General features: G+C 44.3%; 2 protein-coding genes across 2 annotated transcripts in view; one reads left to right on the top strand and one right to left on the bottom strand.

The window, feature by feature from the left end:
• Positions 1-299: 299 nt before the first annotated feature.
• LOC124487533 (60S ribosomal protein L5-like) lies at positions 300-3,138 on the bottom strand. The gene is given in 9 exon segments (XM_047049918.1): positions 300-480; positions 579-667; positions 1,031-1,208; positions 1,626-1,828; positions 1,915-2,049; positions 2,194-2,309; positions 2,431-2,500; positions 3,027-3,041; positions 3,043-3,138. Coding segments are annotated over 9 exon segments (990 nt in total). The 5' UTR covers positions 3,124-3,138; the 3' UTR covers positions 300-377.
• A 751-nt stretch (positions 3,139-3,889) lies between these two features.
• The window catches only part of LOC124487239 (ecotropic viral integration site 5 protein-like), a 28,800-nt gene continuing 18,938 nt past the window's right edge, over positions 3,890-13,751 (top strand). The window contains 2 exon segments of the mRNA XM_047049411.1: positions 3,890-4,093; positions 9,865-10,097. Of these exon segments, the coding sequence (XP_046905367.1) occupies positions 9,946-10,097 (152 nt within the window). The 5' untranslated portion in view covers positions 3,890-4,093; positions 9,865-9,945.

Below are 13,751 nucleotides of genomic sequence, written 5' to 3'. Positions count from 1 at the left end.
GTAAATAATTCAGAATTGAATGTTTAGTTCATTTCCCCTTTCAGGTCTGGGACTAAAAGGGGGTCTAATGCCAGCAAGTGCTGAGAAAATGAGAAAGCTTGTAATACCATGAGCAGACTTTCTGATCGGATGACATCCTATTACCAAATGGTCAAAAGCCCTCATCTTCAGTTATTACACAAAAATAGCAAAAGGTATTTATATATTTTCAATGACTGGCCACATATCAGTGGACACATCCAGCACCAAGAAGCTGATGCAAGTGGTGTCATGAAATGACATGAAAACGCAGGGGTGAGTTTTTTTTTTTTTCAATAGATTTATTAGCACAAAGCATTTTTTCTCCTCCATCATTAGAAACATCAAAAGGGAAGCGTCTAACTGTCGGCAGCCTCTTGTTCCTGAGCCCGAAGGTGGCTGGCCTTTTTCTGGGCGACACGGTCTTTCCTCTGGGCCAGAGACAGCTTGGCACGATTCCACCTACGACACCAGGGGGACGCCAACATCAGCGCCATAAAACTTAGCGAGAGAGCTAAACGAACCAAATGAACACAATTTAGGACGGAACGTCAACTCACCTCTTCTTCTTGACTTCTTTCTTGGGCTTCTTCTCGTGGACTGGATTCTCACGGATGCTTGCATGAGCTTTTTTGTACATTTCCTCAATCTGCAAGAAGATTTTACTAAATTACTTTCCCAATAAAATCTAGTTCTGAAAACTCTTACACACTGATAATAACATGTTAAATTGAAGCTTCCAGTAAAAGTAATTATAGATATAAAAACATCTAAATATCTTGGAAGTGACAGCAATTTGATAGTGTACCCAAGAGCCTTGATCCTAAGGACGAACTAGTTTAATCACATCCTAATTTTTGCCAGACATTACGTATGTCAACATTTTCTACTAAAAAAAGCAAAAGGATTATGGTTGGAAAACCACAGGGCATCTGAAGCATTAATACTGCGGGGATTACGACACCAGCGGGCAGAGGGTTCCATACAGCAGCAGCGTTGGTCGAGGACTTGCCATGTCAGGGGCTACACCGTTCTTGATGAAGCGGGAGAACTGCTTCTTGTAGGCGTCCTCGTCCTCTTCCATCAGGTAGCTCATGTACTCGGACACGTTGATGCCCATGATGTGCTTGCGGTGGACCTCAGCGTTGAACTCCTTGCTCTCAGCGTCGTATCCAGGGAAGCGCTTGGTGCTGGGAGAGATGTCAGCGTCTCAGACTGGGGTGTAAACTAGGCCCAACACAACCACCACCCAACAAACTACAACACAAACACGTGGCCATCTACAGAACAGTCGACGTGAGAATTGGCGATTAATTACGTTCCCAATATATGAAACCAGCATGAAATTCAAGAATAAAAAAAATCTAAATGGCTCAAACCAAACATGGGTTTTCAAATACCTCGAGTTTGACCACAGAACCACGACACCCCCCCAAAAAACACGTAGCTAGTTGCTCTCAGCCCCGTCTTGAAACAGGTTCACATCAACCAATGCAAATGAAGGACCAACTACAATTTGCTCAGTCTCAAGTGTATCATCATCAAGCAGCGGAAAGCCCTCCCCTGAAACACCATGGCAACACGGAGAAGCCGACAGGTGAGCTCACCTGTGGGGGATAGAGAGGCCTCCATCCACAGCCCCCTTCAGGGCTCCAAACACCTTGTTGCCAGTGGTGGTTCTGGCAAGACCAGCATCCAGGTAGCAGGTGAACGCACCTGGCTGGCCGTCAATGCTCTCCACGTTGAACTCGTCACCGGTGACCTCCACCTGGCCCTCGTACACCTTGTCCAAGCTGAACTTGTTCAAGAGCTGGGTAGAGAAGTAGTGAGGTTAGAAGAAACCCTTGGTCCCCTTCAAACCTTTGGGCCAATGGCTTGGGCTCAGGATTAACTTACTCTGCGGGCTACCAGCAGGCCTGTGCAGTAGGCTGCTGCGTAGTTCGTCAGACCCACGGCGATCCCATACTTGGGCAGCTCATGTGAGTAGGCCGCGCACACGATCATGTCACCTTCGATCTTGGCGTAGGCGATCTGCAAGAAGAAGAAGAAGAAAGTGCTTTACCCTCGAGAACAGTTATGTCTCATCTTGTCCGCGGTATCCTACTGGTGGAACATAGGATTAAGCGCCAATTTAAATCCCTGGTCGTTTCATTTTGAACAGGTATCCGTGCTCACCTGGCAGACGATGTCCCGGTTGGAGAAACGGACGATCATCCTGTACTTTGGGGTGTTGTATTTATTCTTGTCTTGGATGACGAGACGCTTGCGAGCGAAGTAGTCGGTCTTTCCCTCTAGATACAACAAGGTTTCATAAATTGTGTTGCGGAGCAGGGTGTAGATTCATTGTAGGACCCGGGAAGTATAATGGATCCACGACAGTAAAAGTTCAATAGAAGAGTAGGATATTCTCACCCCTCCTTCTCCTGAATTTCACCTGATACCTCTTGAAATAGGCCTTGTTCTTAACCACTTTAACGAAACCCTATGAATGAAAATTCAATGGATTAGTCATAGAGCTGTCATTCATGTATTGCTCGTGGCCATGTAGAGACACCAAATGTCTGCAGTACGCTGTATCCCGTCTCGGTTAAAGCAACTGTCACAAGCACTGTCACATCGTAACCCATTGCTAGCTAATTCTATCAGGGCCGGTAAGAATTCAATAGGGTAAACTAGCATGGCTAGCTAGCTAGCGTTGATGATAAGGACCATCGCAACAGAGGCTGTTCTGCTTGTGCACGATTGAAAAATCTGACAACATGTAATACAGCCTCCTCTTATCAAACGCACACAACATTAGGAAAAGGGGAATTCTACGGAGTGAAGGAATCAATTAAATCAAGCAGGCAGCCATAAGCCACGTTTGGGTAGCCCTCAGTGGGTTCCAGCCAGACGTAATCTACCTTCATCCATATAAAATAAAACATTTATCCTATATCTGACGGCACATATCTGAAGTAGCATGACTTCCACATGTATGAAGGCACGTATTGCGACAGTTTACTAACCATTTTGCAGTCTTTTCTGTCTCGTAAGACAGGAGCCTGGAGTCAAAGACTGGGGCTTGACTCCGCTGCACTGAAAAAGGAAGATCGTAGCGCGCATGTTCGAAAAATACTGATGCGCAGGACGGACATGGCAGAAGTTAAACTACAGGCAAAACAGCAGCCTGCCCCCTGCTGCACCGGAGATGAGAAAATCACGCAAAACGGTTGTGATTGTTATGGGTGAAATATTATTTTAGTGTTGACACTAATGGCGTATAAGGTGCTGGTATAAATTATGGAATGAAGTATACGAAATTGCTTTTTTATTTTTATTTTCCGCCTTTGCTATTAGCCCAACTGCAGTTCTTGTAGCGTACTTACTGGTTGGTTGGACAATGTTTTTCCCTCATTATTTACCATCTGTTTTACAGTATCTGTTGAACACACCCAGATTGCATTGAGCGAAGTCATCTTTACTATCTTCACTAATTGGTCATGACACGGTGACATGTTGTCTACGTCAATTTCAAAGAACAGACGAATGGGTGTGTCAAAGCATAAGAAAAGTGACCTATGTGCGTAAGCATTTTGAGAAACCAGAAACGTTAGTTTGAATGAGTTCTATTCAAACGAATATATCATGGTTTCATGTGGCATATTCTTTAAAGAAATTGCCTGTCGCCACTCGTCTGTGAGTTCTAATTATAAGATTCGGCTACCCCTGGAACACAAGTAAAGTGGAGGACAAATTAACAATTTTGACACTGGCAAAAGTGAAAAGTGCAGTTTATTGTATGAACCACTAGATGGCTCTATACCACCACACAGGACTTGAACGCATGGCTCATGGACTGATATAAACATTAGGTTTGCTGTAAGCTGAAAACGCACAGCAGCGATCGGCGACATTTGTGTACACGTAGTCGGCTCGATGTGCTGGATATTTGAGCTGATGGAAACTAGCTAGCTTGTTGCAGCTAGGCTGTATTCAAACAACTAAATTAAAACAATTTTGTATGGCAGTCGTACTGCACGGTCCGGTCCATGGAAAGTTAACCCTTGAATTTGAGGATTAATAACGTTTCAAGGTAAGCCGGGGCTGGAGTATTTAATGCTAGATAGCTAGTGTGGCTATCGTCAGCGAGAATCAGAGGAAAGCCAGTATCTAGGCTGAACTGGATGGAAAGCATTCGAGTCACATAGTTTTATACTATGGATACTGGGTAGTTATATCAATAGAATTTGGAAACAAGATGGCATATGACACTATGTGTATTTTGCTGTAGATAATATACAGAATAATATAATGATGTGTTTTGTCCCAGGGAGTTACCCTTGTAGTCTACTACTGTGACGGCACAGAGCAAGTGTTACCCGGGCAGTCCCGCGGTGACACCGGTTTACACTTTATTGCTTTTGCAGGCGGCTCCGCCCGGTACAGGATGGGTTTGCTGTCGCCTACAACAAATCAAATTTACACAAGACTTGTAGCAAAGTCTTTACTCTTTTCAGTTTCAACTTAATAACACAAACAAGTTTCCCCTACCGCGAAATCGTATTGCTGTTATTTAGGAATACGGCACACTTTAACACATGACAACGTTAGTAAACATGAAACGTTTCATGTACCTTCCAGAGAGTAGACTGACCCTTCAGCTGTTATTTTTCGCTTGTATCAAGTTTGCCAACAACCAATGCCAGACTGGCACAGTGTCGTGCTATTTTGAAACACTGAGTGGTTTCAGAACTAGCTATGATTACAACCGGATTAACCGACCTAACACGTTTTTCCCCAAATGTGTCGCCAAAGGTTCTAACCATCTAATTGATAGGCTACTTTCCATAAACTATCTGTTTCCATAAACTAACTTAGTTGTCTCGAGGTAAACACAGCTGTTACTGTGCAGCGCAACCTGATCTAACACTGAAGACTACCTCTCACCGCGGTCCACTTAGATCTTTGTTGCTAAAATTGTTGCATCAAATAATACTGTGTCTACGTTTTATATTCAACTAGACTAGTTGCCTGCGCTAATGCGTTTTCACCCTAACTAGTCTGTTCCTATTGGTGCATCGGTAGAAAGGCCTGGTTATTTTAACAATTTTTACTTAAACTGAACCACAAAGACGCATTCATTTGACATTATAGCTGAGATATAACTCTCTAAGGGAGATAACGTTAATCTTGTAGCATTTCTTCCTCGGTGCCTCTTTTAGCTTGTCGACAAGAACGTGGTGAGTGTGCCTTGAGATTGGGGTAACCCCTGTCACCAGAAATTCACTTGTCTGTACTTGCCCAAGATATTTAAGTCTTTGTTCTGTCAAAGGGCTAAACTCTTTACTCAAAGCAAAGACTGGTGTGGTTGCTACTCACAGCCTTGGTGAAAAACAGCAATAGAAATGTGAGTTTTGGCCTAGTCTACAAGACATAGGCTTACCCTAAGTGTGGTAGATTTGAAGGCTATTTTATATATGTATATTTTCTCCCCAATGAAAATCATTCTTTCAGCTTAAACTATTTTAGGAACTGTGTAAAACCGCCATAGATCTTGGTCCGGGCCAGACATTTAGGCCTAGAAAATGTCCAGATTTTCTTTTATAGGTGGTCGTATAGTGGAGAAAACCCTCTGAGAGGCCTGTTTAGATTCTCAATGTACACTGGACCAATCTAAGATGCCCTCTTTGTGCGAACTGAAAGCCTTTTCTTCTTCAGCAGGCGTGTGTTCTCCTTCTGTCAGCCCTCTTTTTATCTTACCCCACCGCACAGAGACGACTTCAGTTGAAGCCGGCCAGATGGAATTTTGTTGTGGGACACCTGCCGTCCAAACAGTTTCATTTCGAGGAAGCCATACAAAAAATGGTGTGTGATTTAAGTAGAGATCGACTTGTTATTGACAGTTTCTTACCGGCCACAAACCACACAACCACGTAAAAAGTAAAAGCATAGTAGGCCTACTAGCATTCTGAGTCGTGTTGTTGTGTGCGGTCTGGTGGGTTAAGTGTTACAACACTGTCACTTCGAGGCTGTCAGGATTCTGAGGTATCGCTCGCGACTGATGTCGTGCACCCAGGCCAGAAAACTACAGAGGAAATACCCTCCTCTGATTCTGTTGATTCCTCTGATCTCATCAACGTTGTGTTGCTAAGGCTTCATTCAGGCGGAATCTCTGACGGCCGTGGGTGTTCATCAGACATGCAGAGTGAGTCTCAGAGGCCCATTCATTCCCCCGGTTCCCTGGCAAACAAAAGCGGAAACGACCGCTGCACCCAGGGTTTACACGTGAACCTCAACCTACAGCCGCAAAGAAGAATGTGTAGAGATATAATCCTATAGCATACACTAGAGTTAACTGATAGCATAATACTCATAGAAATGTTCAGATATGAGGATGTGGGCTCTCTGTTAAACTGCAAAGTAGGCCTAGACATGTAGGCTATTTTTTTATTGTCAGAACCCAAACAAAATTCCCCAGTGATTCTTGCCCAAATTGCAATTACATGGGGACCATGGTTATACGTAGAGAGGCACTGTATGTGAAAATACAATCGGTTCCTACGGAGATCTGTTTCTGTGTTCTTTGATCTCAATGGGAGAAGAAAAGGGTGAGGCGACTGTGTTCAGCGCTGGAGATTTACGATACTCCCTTGAACAAACTGTCGATCCGCTTTTGTTGTCTCGACTCCAGTGTGCTATTTCGGTTTTACTCCTGCCAGTTAGTTCTGCCTGACGTGACACACTGGAGATGTGTCTTCAAAGAACTCTCTCTCTCTCTCTCTCTCTCTCGTCTTACTCCTGGTGTTGTAGAAGAGTTGATTTGAGAGATCTTAGGCTAATTGTAAGTGCTGGCCAATAATGTTACTGTACACAAAACCGATCTTGACTCATTGATTAAGTGCTCGTCTGATTGTATTAAAGTGCTACTGTGAGATCTCAGTATTGAGTAGTCCAGGTACAGCCCTTGTGAAGATCTTTCAGATTATTTTGCCTGTGTACCCTTAAGAAGAGTTTATAAATCAGTGCTTTTCTAACCAGAAAGTACAGTAGAACAGTAGAATGATTGCCTCACCCACCCAGAGTGTGACCTATTCCACGAGCCAAAAACCTTTTGTTGACATTGCACGAGCGATGACATCATCTCATTTCCACCAAGGTCAGAACAGGTGCCTGAGTTTTTTTTAAGGTGGGTCAGGTATAGGGTGTAGTACTAAAAACACTGCTTCTCTGGGGCCTCATTTCCTGTTATTCTGCAACAGGCAGGATATGAATTGGGGTTGACAGAGTACATTGGCTGGTCAGCAAATAACATTGCCAGTTTGGTTGTGAGTGATGTAGTCCAGATAAGAAGGGAGTCAGATGGCTGAGCGGTTAGGGAATCGGGCTAGTAATCAGAAGGTTGCCGGTTCAATTCCCGACTGTACAAATGACGTTGAATCCTTGGGCAAGGCACTTCACTATACTTCCCTCGGGGGAATGTCTGCCTGTACTTACTGTAAGTCGCTCTGGATAAGAGCGTCTGCTAAATGACTACAAATATGTAAAAAAAATAAGAGACTGGAACGTTTAATGAACTGGAACGTTTAATGACTTGGCCTTTTTTAAATTGATTTTTTTGATTAATAGACTTGCCTGTCTAGACGAGAGGAAGGAAATCAAACTCACCCTATCTGAGCGAACCCTAAAACGTACCTCATTAAGCTTAATCAAAATGCAGGGGGTATCATTGAGTGTCGATCCGGCCTCGGGCTTTCTCCGCACGCAGTAAATTACTTCTGGATGAATAATGGAAGAGGTCAGGGACAGAGGATGATGTTGTTACTTTGCAGAACAACCCTGACGTCAACCTCAACATCTTCATGGGCCGGTGTGAGCCAATTATATCAAGCTAGAGTTTCAATAAGGAACCCTTGGTGTGCTTTTATTATTCATTTTATTATTTTTATTATTTATTACATTATTTTATTAATCCATGGGGTAAAGGGAGTTTTGCTAACCTATAGCCTAGCCTAAGCGTAGGTTGGCAGTGTCTACGTTAATGTTTGCCATGTGTTTAATCCTTCTGTCTTCTATAGCTTTGCTCCCACAGTGCCACAGAGACGTGGTAGAATATTAGAAGCCCACACTGTGTGTATCCAGGAAAACAGCTGTCGATGTTTTCATTCCCACAGCATGGTAACATCTGTTCACTGTCTGTTCTGTTTCTCTCTCTGTTTCTCTCTCTGTCTCTCTTTCTCGGTTTCTCTTTCTCTCTCTCTCCCCCTCTCTCTTCCTCATTCTTTATTCCTCTCACCAAGTGTCAGGTTATTTTGTTTTATTTCTGTCTGTCAACAGAGCTTTGTCTTGTAAGGTGTTAGTTGTATAGTAATTGTGTGCTCTATTTATGTAACTGTCAGGCCTAATGCATGACTCATCAGATGTAAGGACAAAATATGAAAGTTTAAAAACCTGCCTCATGCCACAGATGAGCCCAACCCCAAACTTCCTATTGGAAGAGGAACCTTGGGTGCATAGTTCTGCGTAGTAGAACGTGTAGGCTAGACAAGCCTTTTGTAAGACAACAGATTTTTACTGACGTGTGTTTTCAAAGGATTTGTATCTAGGTGAATTCCAGAGCGTGTTTTCTGCTGACTGTGTCTGCACAGGAAAGGAGAAATGACTTGAGCTAGCCTGCACTTGGTCTTAAACTCTGCACTGTGAATACCTCCTGAAGAAGCACTTTGACCCTCGATGATACTGTGATCCTCATGTGACGAGGCGAAATGCCTTACGACCGTACGCGGACGACAATCTCTCAAGGGGGAATTATCTGTGAAAAGTCAATTGGATGAGGCAGTTTTATTTTGTTTTAGGATAATGACACTGACTTGGTTTGTTTGTTTGTGTCCCCTGTCGCGCTTGGTTTTTGTTGATTGACTTGCATGTTGGATTTCTGAAGTGAATATAGCCCAAAGTCCTTTCTGTGAACATCAGCACTCTACAGGTACTGTAGTGTTCTGTGAAATGTAACTCCTTCATGTGTTGGGTTAACTCTTAACTGCATCAGTGACTAGCCTAGCCTAGCTTCAAAACTAGTAAGCTTGATGTTTTATCTTGTGTGTTTCTGGGACAGCCTTTATAGAGTTTAGTTAGTATCCCCAGTGAATTTCTTCTAGAATGTTATTGTGAAAGTCAGAATTAATGTGTTATGTTATTATATGTGCTAAGACTGGGTAATACCTTTTACCTGTTATAAAAGTTCTGGGCTGGAAAACGGACTTACACTTAACAAGGTGTCATTGACATTCTAACAAGTGGTGTCCGATTCATTCAGATGAATAGTGGAATGTGTCAGTCTAACACAATCAGCCCTGTGCTTTTGTCCAGCTTCTTTCACTTTAATAGTGAGTACATTGTGTATTCTGCGGCATCAAGCATAAAACATTTGCATTTTAGCTTGAAATATCAGCTACTTCTCATTTAGGCTAATCATCCATTTGTAAAATCTTTTCATCCACCTTTTCGTAAGCCCATTAATAAGTCATTACTGTACTCATATTTCTACCTACAGTCTTTTAAGCTGCAGAGCTAAAACACCATGCTGTTTAGTATGAAGAGCTATCAGCTGTGTTTGTGTCTACATGATTGAACATGGGGAATGATGCCCCATGGAGGCAGAACAGAACAAAATACCAGACAAGGAAGGAAGTTCAACTGTCAAAGTTCTGTTTTAGAACCTTGACTGAAAAAAAATTCAAAAAACAAAAACAAAAGTAACAACAAAAATGTACAGTGTCAAACTTCATCTAAAGATATCAAGAAAAGTGTTTCTTTTGCCCAGTCAAAATCTGATTTCCATTCTATCTCTCCCCTCCCTGCCTGTAGGTGGCGACAGACAAGGTTGCAGGAAAGCTGAGTTCTACACTCTCATGGGTCAAGAACTCGGTGTCGCACACGGTCAGTCAGATGGCTAGCCAGGTGGCCGCGCCCACGTCCTTGCAGACCACCGCCACCTCCTCCTCCACCTCCCTGTCCTCCCCCGCTCTCTCCCCATCCTCCCCCGCCCAACTCAGCCCCGATGAGGTGGAGCTACTCGCCAAGCTTGATGAGCAGAACAGGTAACTGGTACAGCTCACATAACTTCGCTACATTACCTTTTACATTTAGCAGACGCTAATATCCAGATTGACTTACAGTAAGAACAAGGACATTCCCCCCCCCCCCCCATGCAAATAGGGTGAAGTGCCTTGCCCAAGGACACAACGTTATTTTGCACGAACGGGAATTGAACCGGCAACCTTCTGATTAATAGCCCGATTCCCTAACCGCTCAGCCATCTGACCCCCGCTACGACTGAACATCCGCGTCATACGCTCACCATCTGGCAGCACAGGAACAGTATTGATAACTGGTCCATTCAGACCTGTGTGGTTATTGCGGTGCAATTACAAGGTGTTTTATTGATCAATTAAATGAGTGACAGAGTAATCTGGACAATGAAATGTTTAAGACGATGCTCTGGTCAACAATGTTGACAGAAATAGGAGATTAAATAAGAGTTATATAAAATATTAAATTTAATTAAGTTAAGGAAAAGTATAAATACGAACTTTCCTGCAAACCGGCGTGATCAGGATTCAAGCGTGTTTGTTGAGAGTTGACCCTGATCGGCACTGGAAATTCTCCCTCCGTTCTACGGCTCTCTCCCTGGTTTTAAGTGCAATCTTTGCGTTGACATGGAAACGGCGGTGGAGAGGTTTAGGGACAGGGGGTGCAGCTCTCACAGCTAGCTGCAGAGGAAGTCAGGAGAGCTGACTGATCTTCTTCTAACCCACCAGACAGAGGAGATGGATGATCTGTCTCAGGAGCAAAAACAACCATCTTTCTGGGCTGAGAAGATCAGTAATGTGGTACATATGTTGCCAGGTTGAAGTGCAATAAGCCTATATACATATTGCCAGATTTAAATCTAATGATAGATACATTTTCTTTGGATCAAATGTCACTTATTTTGGACTGTTCCAGAAGCTTGTCCTTTTACCAGAAGCGATGAGAGCTTTGTCTGTGGCAGGTTTGGAGACTGCTAGTGCACGTGTCCTTCAACAGAGCACTAATGAGCATTGTTAATGAGGGCGGCTAGCTTTCACTCTGTGACCAAAGCAGAAGTGAGACGTGTTGTCTTTTATCAAGCTTGACAGACCCCCCCTCCTCCCCTTTCTGACTCGACACGCTCCCTAAGCAGGGAGCTGCCGCTTCAAGTACAGATGTTTTTTTTTTATATTCTGTCCTCTTCCTGACACGCATGTCATGTGGTCAGATCAGACAGGCCCTGATTGGACCGTCCACCTGCGTTTTTTGGGGCCGTTTTTCCTCATCACATCAGTGCTGTTTTAAAACAGCATGCCAATCTCTCTTCTTGATAGGGCAGATTAGAGCGTGTTCGGGCAAGGATTCCTCTCCTTCACACAGTGTTCAGCAGGGCCCCACCTACAAACACCAGACAGAAGCTATCGGGATTTCGCCACCTTTGACCCCCAGCCTAAGCTTTGACCCCTGCCTCCACCCCAGCGAGTAGGCACACAGCTGGGCTCTAAAGTTCCCTCCCCATGACTGACATCACTTCCTCATCTGCCACACACACACACACAGAAAGCGCCACGTCCATCTAGACCTGGGTCAAGGCCCATGTTCAGAATTCATGTTATTAGTGTAGCAAATCCACTACACAGATAACCTTCTAACTCAGTACACCTGTTCTCCGAGGCTGGTTTGTCGAGGGTGACGTTTTTTGGCTTTGAGGATGTACTCGACAGTCTGATCGATCGGACACATCGAAATCATCTGTAGCCCGAACACACACACACACACACAGTGAGATCAAGGCAATGTCCCAGCTACTGATGCATCACATAGCCCCTCAGCCAAGGCTAGTGTGTGTGTGTGCTTGTGTGTGTGTGTGTGTGCTAGTGTGTGTGTGTGTTTGGAGAAGGCCCTTTGCACCTAGCAGACTAGATAAGAAAGAAAGAGCGAAAGAGAGAGAGTAAACATGTGTGAGGGAGACCTAGGACTCTCACTCGCTGGCTCAGTCCCTGAAGTAACCCCGATCAGCATGAGCTTCTCCTGGTAAGATGGAGTGCAGGCCTTCACTGGCAGGTTCCTTTTGAGCGCGCTCTCGCTCGTTTTACAGAGGAGCAATGTGCAACATGACACGACAACATGTCATGTGTTTGTCATTTGTCAGGGCGACCTTGGATCGCTCTTTTGTGTCTGTTTTCATCCTTTTCCCTGTAACGCCGTGCTATATATTTTATTTCCTCTTTCCTTTGTATTGCTTTAGCTGTTACTGATGTTTTTGTCTAATTTGTTCACGGCGGGCTTTGTGAAAAACTGTGTGTTTGGTTACTAGTAAATTATTAGCAAGGTTGCAGCAACTCGTTTCATTGCTGACTTGTTGAGTTCAGATGGGTTGAGTTTAGTTCGAGTTCTTTGCATGAATTACTACATCCACTCAGAAAACCAAATTATGTTCTACGTAATCTATGAAAATGAACATGGGAGATGATAGTGTTTTATTGGATTGTTTTGTTTTAGTAGGCTGAGTGCTTGTGGCGTAGGTAGATCAATAATCAGGCTCTGGTGTTTCTTGAGTGGTTCCACTGTCCTGTTGATGTGCTGGCAGAGAAACTGAAAGGGATAGGTTTACATTTGAGCACTATCTGAATACAATGACATGTATTACAGTGGGAAGTGGAACCGAGTGGTTCTTCTGTTTACAGCAACGCACAAGAAACCACTGTCCTATGTTATTATTCTGTTTCAGTAAGTCTGTTGTTAGCGTTACTCGATTTCCCTCCTTAACGCTGTGTCATTACAAGAGCTGGGGCTGCATAGGCTTCCTCCTCTTCCGACAGAAAGGGAAAACCCCCAAGCTAGCTGCTAGCAGTCTGGCCCTGCATCCAGCCCCTTCCCTGGTGACCCACATTTGTCTGCAACCTTATCCAGTCGGAGATCGCCGTGTGTGAAGTCACTGGGCCGCTGTCAGGAGGCCCCGTCTTTTCTTTTTTTTCCCGTTCTTTTTCCGAGATCAGGTTTCTGTGCCTTTTGTGTCGCGGCCGCAGGCTCCTTTGCTTTGTGTGTTTGGGAGGCCTGGCTCTCTCTGTCACCTCAGCTGGTCCTAAGCTCCGTCGGGTCGACACGGTGACACGTAACACGTTCGAGACCCGATACTCACGGTTCATAAGCTCGGGCAGTTGGTCCCCACAACCCAACTTTTAGAACTGTTTTGAACATGTCAACAACATAACGTTGGACAACATTTATGACCCACTTAGCTGTTGGCTTTACCTGTAGGTGGGAAGCTATAGATGTTGATTTTTCTGAAGGATGGGAGATTTGTGGGGCTGCATGGCTGTACCTGTTATGAAGCTGTTGGCTTAATGCTTCTCACTGGAAATGCAGGCTTCTTAAAACGAGCCGTTCCATTTTTAGCACTGCACCAAAATCTTGAGTGCCTCCTTTGCCAACACACTTCGGACCTCCACACTGCCAGAGCCACATTAGACTGACTGTAGCGGTCGGTGTGAACAACTCCTAATGGATTTCGATTGGACCAAAGAAACAAACGGATGCTTTTTAATGCATTCAGTCTTTGATATCGCTCCTTGGCTTGGTTCCCAGGGCAGGTCACGCTCTCTCACCCAGACTGACGCGTGGCTCTGTTGACCTCTCAGACTGGGAAGAGACGTTCTACTTCCTGTTCCTGTGGCAAGGCT

The sequence above is a fragment of the Hypomesus transpacificus genome, chromosome 26 (genome assembly GCF_021917145.1).
Source record: "Hypomesus transpacificus isolate Combined female chromosome 26, fHypTra1, whole genome shotgun sequence".
Lineage (NCBI taxonomy): Eukaryota > Metazoa > Chordata > Actinopteri > Osmeriformes > Osmeridae > Hypomesus > Hypomesus transpacificus.
This window is presented reverse-complemented; position numbering and strand designations above follow the sequence as displayed.